Source organism: Oncorhynchus keta, chromosome 30 (genome assembly GCF_023373465.1).
Source record: "Oncorhynchus keta strain PuntledgeMale-10-30-2019 chromosome 30, Oket_V2, whole genome shotgun sequence".
NCBI lineage: Eukaryota > Metazoa > Chordata > Actinopteri > Salmoniformes > Salmonidae > Oncorhynchus > Oncorhynchus keta.
In genome coordinates this window covers 17,540,130-17,550,129 of record NC_068450.1, presented here as the reverse complement: position 1 = coordinate 17,550,129, position 10,000 = coordinate 17,540,130, and the positions used below count along the sequence as shown (strand labels likewise).

At 51.3% G+C, this 10,000-nt stretch overlaps 1 protein-coding gene across 1 annotated transcript in view; it reads left to right on the top strand.

The window, feature by feature from the left end:
* The first annotated feature begins 1,475 nt into the window (after positions 1-1,475).
* Positions 1,476-10,000, top strand: part of LOC118374651 (teneurin-2-like) — a 450,055-nt gene continuing 441,530 nt past the window's right edge. Inside the window, exon 1 of the mRNA XM_052487936.1 lies at positions 1,476-1,802. Coding sequence (XP_052343896.1) covers positions 1,556-1,802 — 247 coding nt within the window. The 5' untranslated portion in view covers positions 1,476-1,555. The remainder of the gene's footprint in view (positions 1,803-10,000) is intronic.

Below are 10,000 nucleotides of genomic sequence, written 5' to 3'. Positions count from 1 at the left end.
TGGGTTGTCTTGGCTGTGTGCGTAGGGTCGTTGTCCTGTTGGAAGGTGAACCTTCGCCCCAGTCTGAGGTCCTGAGTGCTCTGGAGCAGGTTTTCATTAAGGATCTCTCTGTACTCTCTGATTTCTCCTGACTAGTCTCCCAGTCCCTGCAGCTGAAAAACATCCCCACTGCCACCACCATGCTTCACCGTAGGGATGGTGCCAAGTTTCCTCCAGACGTGATGCTTGGCGTTCAGGCCAAAGAGTTGAATCTTGGTTTCATCAGACCAGAGAATCTTGTTCCTGCTGGTCTGAGAGTCTTTAGGTGCCTTGCGCAAACTCCAAGCGGGCTGTCATGTGCCTTTTACTGAAGAGTGGCTTCCGTCTGGCGACGGTGTTGAGGAGATGGTTGTCCATCTGGAAGGTTCTCCCACCTCCACAGATTAACTCTATAGCTCTGTCAGAATGACCATCAGTATCTTGGCCACCTCCCTGACCAAGGCCCTTCTCCATCTATTGCTCAGTTTGGCCGGGCGGCCAGCTCTAGGAAGAGTCTTGCTGGTTCCAAACTTCTTCCATTTAAGAATGATGGAGGCCACTGTGTTCTTTGGGGATCTTCAATGCTGCAAACATTTTCTCCGGATCTGTTTCTCGACACAATCCTGTCTCGGAGCTCTACGGACAAATAATTGGACCTCAAGACTGACATGCACTGTCAACTGTAGGACCTTATATAGACAGGTGTGTGCCTTTCCAAGTCATGTCCAATCAATTGAATTTACCACAGGTGGACTACAATCAAGTTGTAGAAACATCTCAAGGATGATCAATGGAAACAGGATGCACCTGAGCTCAATTTCCAGTCTCATAGCAAAGGGTCTGAATAAATTTGCCAACATTCTAAAAACTTGTTTTCGCTTTGTCATTATGGGGTATTGTGTTGTCATTATGGGGTATTGTGATGTCATTATGGGGTATTGTGATATCATTATGGGGTATTGTGATGTTATTATGGGGTATTGTGATGTCATTATGGGGTATTGTGTGTAGATTGCTGAGGATTATTATTTTTTAAACCCATTTTAGAATGAGGCTGTAACTAACAAAATGTTGGAAAAGTAAAGGGGTCTGAATACTTTCCAAAAGCAGGGAATAGGGTGTCTTTTGGGAGGGTGACGATGACTTAACAGCAGCTGACTGAGCCCGTCCATCTCACAGCAGTACAGCATTAGAATGGTCAACGAAAGCACAGCACTGACAGTTCTTTCTGTCATCAGCAGAATATGGTCACTCTGTGTCTCTGGTGTTTTAAATGGCCTTTAATAGAGCCATTTTCCTATCTCCCAAAATATCTAGTTTCTACTTCCAAAAATGTATTTTACCGGTAATACTTAGATGACTCATATAATGGTAATACCTCTCTCTTCAATTAAATCTGACATTTTTCTCCCCTTCTCTCATTTCCTCTAGGTGACTGAAGACGAGTCTGACTGCACACCACTCTAGGAGGCCTCCAAACCTCCCTCTTCCCTGGCCCACCTCCCCATCCCTCTATCTTGCTAACCCCTCTCCCGGCATGGATCTAAAGGACCGTCGGGGGCAGCAGAACCAGCAGCGCTCCCTGACCAGGGCTCTGTGTGGTCAAGACCCCCAGAACACTGCATCTTCCCTGGACACAAAGGAGTGCCGCGTGCCCACTCAGAAGTCCTACAGCTCCAGTGAGACGCTCAAGGCCTTCGACCATCACGACCAGAGGCTGGTCTACGGAGGATGCACTGTGGCTGATCTGGTGCACCACAAGGCGGATGAGTACAACAGGCAAGGTGGGTGTCTGGACAGGGCCTCCGTGGACAGCTATGGTTACTCCACGTGTCCCGAACATGCATAGGGAAGTAGTTCATAGTATATTTGGTAGCTTGACTGTATATCTGCCCATAGAGTTGAACTAACTGTACGGAAAGTGTCTTAGCTCCTAACTCCACGTTCACCTCACAAGGTCTCATGTCTCTCCAGGTTGTGAAGGGAACATAGTTGTATACCTAGAACCTCATAGGAAGATAAAGGAAACTTGCTGTTTTTAGACACATTCTCAGTGATTCTGTTAGTGCTGCTATGGTTTAATAACTAGATGTTGAATCTCTGGTTCACTACCTCAGAGAAAGAGAGAGGGAGGGAAGAAGGGAGAGAGACAGAGAGATACGGAGATGGAGAGAGACAGAGATGAGAGAGAGAGAGACAGCGAGAGAGAGAGACAGTGAGAGAGACAGAGAGATATGGAGTCTTTACCATCTGAGACTAGACCATCTGAGTCTAGACCATCTGAGTCTAGATAATCTGAGTCTAGACCATCTGAGTCTAGACCATCTGAGTCTAGATCATCTGAGTCTAGACCATCTAAGTCTAGATCATCTGAGTCTAGACCATCCGAGTCTTTACCATCTGAGACTAGACCATCCGAGTCTTTACCATCTGAGTCTTTACCATCTGAGTGTAGACCATCTGAGGCTTTACCATCTGAGACTAGACCATCTGAGTGAAGACCATCTGAGTCTTTACCATCTGAGACTAGACCATCTGAGTCTTTACCATCTGAGTGTAGACCATCTGAGTCTTTACTATCTGAGAGTAGACCATCTGAGTCGTCACCATCTGAGACTAGACCATCTGAGTCGTCACCATCTGACACTAGACCATCTGAGTCTAGATCATCTGAGTCTAGACCATCTGAGACGAGACCATCTGAGTCTTTACCATCTGAGACTAGACCATCTGAGTCTTTACCATCTGAGTGTAGACCATCTGAGTCTTTACCATCTGAGTCTAGATCATCTGAGTCTTTACCATTTGAGTCTTTACCATCTGAGACTAGACCATCTGAGTCTTTACCATCTGAATCTAGACCATCTGAGTCTTTACCATCTGAGTGTAGACCATCTGAGTCTAGATCATCTGAGTCTAGACCATCTGAGTGTAGACCATCTGATTCTTTACCATCTGAGTCTAGATCATCTGAGTGTGGACCATCTGAGTCTAGACCATCTGAGTCTTTACCATCTGAGACTAGACCATCTGAGTCTAGACCATCTGAGTCTTTACCATCTGAGTCTAGACCATCTGAGTCTAGATCATCTGAGTCTAGACCATCTGAGTCTAGATCATCTCAGTCTAGACCATCTGAGTCTTTACCATCTGAGTCTAGACCATCTAAGTCTTTATCATCTGAGTCTAGATCATCTGAGACTAGACCATCTGAATCTTTACCATCTGAGTCTAGACCATCTGAGTCTAGATCATCTGAGTCTAGACCATCTGAGTCTTTACCATCTGAGTCTAGATCATCTCAGTCTAGACCATCTAAGTCTAGACCATCTGAGTGTAGACCATCTGAGACTAGACCATCTGAGTCTAGACCATCTGAGTCTAGAACATCTGAGTCTAGAACATCTGAGTCTAGATCATCTGAGTCTAAACCATCTGAGTCTAGATCATCTGAGTCTATACTATTGATCTGTACTAAATACTGTTTCCCTAGCTCTGACAGAGAGATAGGGAGGGAAAGGAAAGAGAAAGGGAGATACCTAGTCAGTTTTACAACTGAATGCATGCAGCTGAAAGGAGTCTTCCGCATTTACCCCAACCCCTCTGAATCAGAGAGGTGCGGGGGGCTGCCGAAATCGACATCCACGTCTTCGGCGCCCGGGGAACAGTGGGTTAACTGCCTTGCTCAGGAGGGAAGTAGGGAGAGTGGGAGGCTGATAGTGAGGGAGAGAGGGAGTCAGAATGGGAAGAGACAGAGACTGGGAAGAGACAGTGACTGGGAAGAGACAGAGACTGGGAAGAGACAGAGACTGGGAAGAGACAGTGACTGGGAAGAGACAGTGACTGGGAAGAGACAGAGACTGGGAAGAGACAGTGACTGGGAAGAGACAGAGACTGGGAAGAGACAGTGACTGGGAAGAGACAGAGACTGGGAAGAGACAGAGACTGGGAAGAGACAGTGACTGGGAAGAGACAGAGACTGGGAAGAGACAGTGACTGGGAAGAGACAGAGACTGGGAAGAGACAGTGACTGGGAAGATACAGAGACTGGGAAGAGACAGAGACTGGGAAGAGACAGTGACTGGGAAGAGACAGAGACTGGGAAGAGACAGTGACTGGGAAGAGACAGATACTGGGAAGAGACAGTGACTGGGAAGAGACAGTGACTGGGAAGAGACAGTGACTGGGAAGAGACAGATACTGGGAAGAGACAGTGACTGGGAAGAGACAGTGACTGGGAAGAGACAGTGACTGGGAAGAGACAGATACTGGGAAGAGACAATGACTGGGAAGATACAGTGACTGGGAAGAGACAGTGACTGGGAAGAGACAGATACTGGGAAGAGACAGAGACTGGGAAGAGACAGAGACTGGGAAGAGACAGAGACTGGGAAGAGACAGTGACTGGGAAGAGACAGAGACTGGGAAGAGACAGTGACTGGGAAGAGACAGAGACTGGGAAGAGACAGTGACTGGGAAGAGACAGAGACTGGGAAGAGACAGTGACTGGGAAGAGACAGAGACTGGGAAGAGACAGTGACTGGGAAGAGACAGAGACTGGGAAGAGACAGTGACTGGGAAGAGACAGAGACTGGGAAGAGACAGTGACTGGGAAGAGACAGAGACTGGGAAGAGACAGAGACTGGGAAGAGACAGTGACTGGGAAGAGACAGAGACTGGGAAGAGACAGTGACTGGGAAGAGACAGAGACTGGGAAGAGACAGTGACTGGGAAGAGACAGAGACTGGGAAGAGACAGAGACTGGGAAGAGACAGTGACTGGGAAGAGACAGAGACTGGGAAGAGATAGTGACTGGGAAGAGACAGATACTGGGAAGAGACAGTGACTGGGAAGAGACAGTGACTGGGAAGAGACAGTGACTGGGAAGAGACAGATACTGGGAAGAGACAGACAAGAGACAGTGACTGGGAAGAGACAGTGACTGGGAAGAGACAGATACTGGGAAGAGACAGTGACTGGGAAGAGACAGTGACTGGGAAGAGACAGATACTGGGAAGAGACAGAGACTGGGAAGAGACAGAGACTGGGAAGAGACAGAGACTGGGAAGATACAGTGACTGGGAAGAGACAGAGACTGGGAAGAGACAGAGACTGGGAAGAGACAGAGACTGGGAAGAGACAGTGACTGGGAAGAGACAGTGACTGGGAAGAGACAGTGACTGGGAAGAGACAGAGACTGGGAAGAGACAGTGACTGGGAAGAGACAGAGACTGGGAAGAGACAGTGACTGGGAAGAGACAGAGACTGGGAAGAGACAGAGACTGGGAAGAGACAGAGACTGGGTAGAGACAGTGACTGGGAAGAGACAGTGACTGGGAAGAGACAGTGACTGGGAAGAGACAGTGACTGGGAAGAGACATTTTTTAAAGTTATATTTCAAAATTTGAGGTGGGCTATATGATCACACCGGTAATAGATCCATTGTTGTATTACTTGTGAGGCACAGCTGAGTGAGCATACATTTAAATAATTCGCTTTTTATTTTATTGGACTGATGGTGTCTGGATCTGATGGTCAGTCTCAGCAGAGGGAGAGAGCAGCAGACTGAGGGTCAGTCTCAGCAAAGGGAGAGAGCAGCAGACTGAGGGTCAGTCTCAGCGGAGGGAGAGAGCAGCAGACTGAGGGTCAGTCTCAGCAGAGCTAGAGAGCAGCAGACTGAGGGTCAGTCTCAGCGGAAGGAGAGAGCAGCAGACGGAGGGTCAGTCTCAGCAGAGGGAGAGAGCAGCAGGCTGAGGGTCAGCCTCAGCAGAGGGAGAGAGCAGCAGACTGAGTGTCAGTCTCAGCAGAGGGAGAGAGCAGCAGACTGAGGGTCAGTCTCAGCGGAAGGAGAGAGCAGCAGACTGAGGGTCAGTCTCAGCAGAGGGAGAGAGCAGCAGGCTGAGGGTCAGCCTCAGCAGAGGGAGAGAGCAGCAGACTGAGTGTCAGTCTCAGCAGAGGGAGAGAGCAGCAGACTGAGGGCCAGTCTCAGCAGAGGGGTGAGCAGCAGACTGAGGGTCAGTCTCAGCAGAGGGAGAGAGCAGCAGACTGAGGGTCAGTCTCAGCGGAGTGGGAGAGCAGCAGACTGAGGGTCAGTCTCAGCAGAGGGAGAGAGCAGCAGACTGAGGGTCAGTCTCAGCGGAGGGAGAGAGCAGCAGACTGAGGGTCAGTCTCAGCGGAGGGAGAGAGTAGCAGACTGAGGGTCAGTCTCAGCAGAGGGAGAGAGCAGCAGACTGAGGGTCAGTCTCAGCAGAGGGAGAGAGCAGCAGACTGAGGGTCAGTCTCAGCAGAGGGAGAGAGCAGCAGACTGAGGGTCAGTCTCAGCGGAGGGAGAGAGCAGCAGACTGAGGGTCAGTCTCAGCAGAGGGAGAGAGCAGCAGACGGAGGGTCAGTCTCAGCGGAGGGAGAGAGCAGCAGACTGAGGGTCAGTCTCAGCAGAGGGAGAGAGCAGCAGACTGAGGGTCCGTCTCAGCAGAGGGAGAGAGCAGCAGGCTGAGGGTCAGTCTCAGCAGAGGGAGAGAGTAGCAGACTGAGGGTCCGTCTCAGCAGAGGGAGAGAGCAGCAGACTGAGGGTAGGTCTCAGCGGAGGGAGAGAGCAGCAGACTGAGGGTCAGTCTCAGCAGATGGAGAGAGCAGCAGACTGAGGGTCAGTCTCAGCAGAGGGAGAGAGCAGCAGACTGAGGGTCAGTCTCAGCAGAGGGAGAGAGCAGCAGACTGAGGGTCAGTCTCAGCGGAGGGAGAGAGTAGGAGACTGAGGGTCAGTCTCAGCAGAGGAAGAGAGCAGCAGACTGAGGGTCAGTCTCAGCAGAGGGAGAGAGCAGCAGACTGAGGGTCAGTCTCAGCGGAGGGAGAGAGCAGCAGACTGAGGGTCAGTCTCAGCAGAGGGCGTGAGCAGCAGACTGAGGGTAGGTCTCAGCGGAGGGAGAGAGCAGCAGACTGAGGGTCAGTCTCAGCAGAGGGAGAGAGCAGCAGACTGAGGGTAGGTCTCAGCGGAGGGAGAGAGCAGCAGACTGAGGGTCAGTCTCAGCAGAGGGAGAGAGCAGCAGACTGAGGGTCCGTCTCAGCAGAGGGAGAGAGCAGCAGACTGAGGGTCCGTCTCAGCAGAGGGAGAGAGCAGCAGACTGAGGGTCAGTCTCAGCAGAGGGAGAGAGCAGCAGACTGAGGGTCCGTCTCAGCAGAGGGAGAGAGCAGCAGACTGAGGGTCAGTCTCAGCAGAGGGAGAGAGCAGCAGACTGAGGGTCAGTCTCAGCAGAGGGAGAGAGCAGCAGACTGAGGGTCCGTCTCAGCAGAGGGAGAGAGCAGCAGACTGAGGGTCAGTCTCAGCAGAGGGAGAGAGCAGCAGACTGAGGGTCAGTCTCAGCAGAGGGAGAGAGCAGCAGACTGAGGGTCCGTCTCAGCAGAGGGAGAAAGCAGCAGACTGAGGGTCAGTCTCAGCAGAGGGAGAGAGCAGCAGACTGAGGGCCAGTCTCAGCAGAGGGAGAGAGCAGCAGACTGAGGGTCAGTCTCAGCAGAGGGAGAGAGCAGCAGACTGAGGGTCAGTCTCAGCAGAGGGAGAGAGCAGCAGACTGAGGGTCAGTCTCAGCAGAGGAGAGAGCAGCAGACTGAGGGTCAGTCTCAGCAGAGGGAGAGAGCAGCAGACTGGGGGTAGGTCTCAGCGGAGGGAGAGAGCAGCAGACTGAGGGTCCGTCTCAGCGGAGGGAGAGAGCAGCAGACTGAGGGTAGGTCTCAGCGGAGGGAGAGAGCAGCAGACTGAGGGTCAGTCCCAGCAGAGGGAGAGAGCAGCAGACTGAGGGTCAGTCTCAGCAGAGGGAGAGAGCAGCAGACTGAGGGTCAGTCTCAGCAGAGGGAGAGAGCAGCAGACTGAGGGTCAGTCCCAGCAGAGGGAGAGAGCAGCAGACTGAGGGTCAGTCCCAGCAGAGGGAGAGAGCAGCAGACTGAGGGTCAGTCCCAGCAGAGGGAGAGAGCAGCAGACTGAGGGTCAGTCTCAGCAGAGGGAGAGAGCAGCAGACTGAGGGTCAGTCTCAGCAGAGGGAGAGAGCAGCAGACTGAGGGTCCGTCTCAGCAGAGGGAGAGAGCAGCAGACTGATGGTCAGTCTCAGCAGAGGGAGAGAGCAGCAGACTGAGGGTCCAGTCAGCAGACTCAGTCTCAGCAGAGGGAGAGAGCAGCAGACTGAGGGTCCGTCTCAGCAGAGGGAGAGAGCAGCAGACTGGTCAGTCTCAGCAGAGGGAGAGAGCAGCAGACTGATGGTCAGTCTCAGCAGAGGGAGAGAGCAGCAGACTGAGGGTCCGTCTCAGCAGAGGGAGAGAGCAGCAGACTGATGGTCAGTCTCAGCAGAGGGAGAGAGCAGCAGACTGAGGGTCCGTCTCAGCAGAGGGAGAGAGCAGCAGACTGAGGGTCAGTCTCAGCAGAGGGAGAGAGCAGCAGACTGAGGGTCCGTCTCAGCAGAGGGAGAGAGCAGCAGACTGAGGGTCCGTCTCAGCAGAGGGAGAGAGCAGCAGACTGATGGTCAGTCTCAGCAGAGGGAGAGAGCAGCAGACTGAGGGTCCGTCTCAGCAGAGGGAGAGAGCAGCAGACTGAGGGTCCATCTCTCAGCAGAGGGAGAGAGCAGCAGACTGATGGTCAGTCTCAGCAGAGGGAGAGAGCAGCAGACTGAGGGTCCGTCTCAGCAGAGGGAGAGAGCAGCAGACTGATGGTCAGTCTCAGCAGAGGGAGAGAGCAGCAGACTGAGGGTCCGTCTCAGCAGAGGGAGAGAGCAGCAGACTGAGGGTCAGTCTCAGCAGAGGGAGAGAGCAGCAGACTGATGGTCAGTCTCAGCAGAGGGAGAGAGCAGCAGACTGATGGTCAGTCTCAGCAGAGGGAGAGAGCAGCAGACTGAGGGTCCGTCTCAGCAGAGGGAGAGAGCAGCAGACTGAGGGTCAGTCTCAGCAGAGGGAGAGAGCAGCAGACTGAGGGTCCGTCTCAGCAGAGGGAGAGAGCAGCAGACTGATGGTCAGTCTCAGCAGAGGGAGAGAGCAGCAGACTGAGGGTCAGTCTCAGCAGAGGGAGAGAGCAGCAGACTGATGGTCAGTCTCAGCAGAGGGAGAGAGCAGCAGACTGAGGGTCCGTCTCTCAACATCCCTCCGCTCTCCCTTTCCTCCACTGACACTGACCATAAAGGGACACCGTCTTCCAGCTGAAACTCGAGTCACATCGCATTATTTCTGCCTCGTGCACAAATCCATGTTGTTACTCCAATGAACAGAGAAAGTGAAATATTCCTGGATATTAAAAAAGACCCAAACCACTAATAATAACAACAATGCAACCTTATAGATACACTTTCCTCCTCATTCATTACTGATGCAGTGCTTGTTGCAGCGCTAAGTGGAAATAGGATGAACACACCTTTTATGGTTTATAAAAGTGTTGAATACAAAGTAATAGTGAAGGTGTCATTTTGGCAGTAGAAAACCTAAACAGTATATTTGACCTCTCAACTTCCTTATAAAATCTAAAAATGTCAAGCAGACAACCTATGAAAATTATGATCATGATCAAATATAAATCTTAGAATCAACTATTAAAGACTACCAGAACCCACTGGATTCTCCAATTACCTTGAATGAACTACAGGACAAAATACAAACCCAAAAAGGCCTGTGGTGTTGATGGTGTCCTAAATGAAATGACAAATTATACAGACCACAAATTCCAGTTGGCTATACTAAAACTCTTTAACATCATCCTTAGCTCTGGCATCTTCCCCAATATTTGGAACCAAGGACTGATCTAACAATCCACAAAAGTGAAGACCAAATTTGACCCCATTAACTACTGTGGGATATGTGTCAACAGCAACCTTGGGAAATTCCTCTGCATTATCATTAACAGCCGACTAGTTCATTTCCTCAGTTTGATTGAAGGACCAGACATTGACAGCTGTGTCATACAGGTGGCAAAATAGTTGGGAAGAGATTTTTAATGTACCGATTCCATGGCACATGG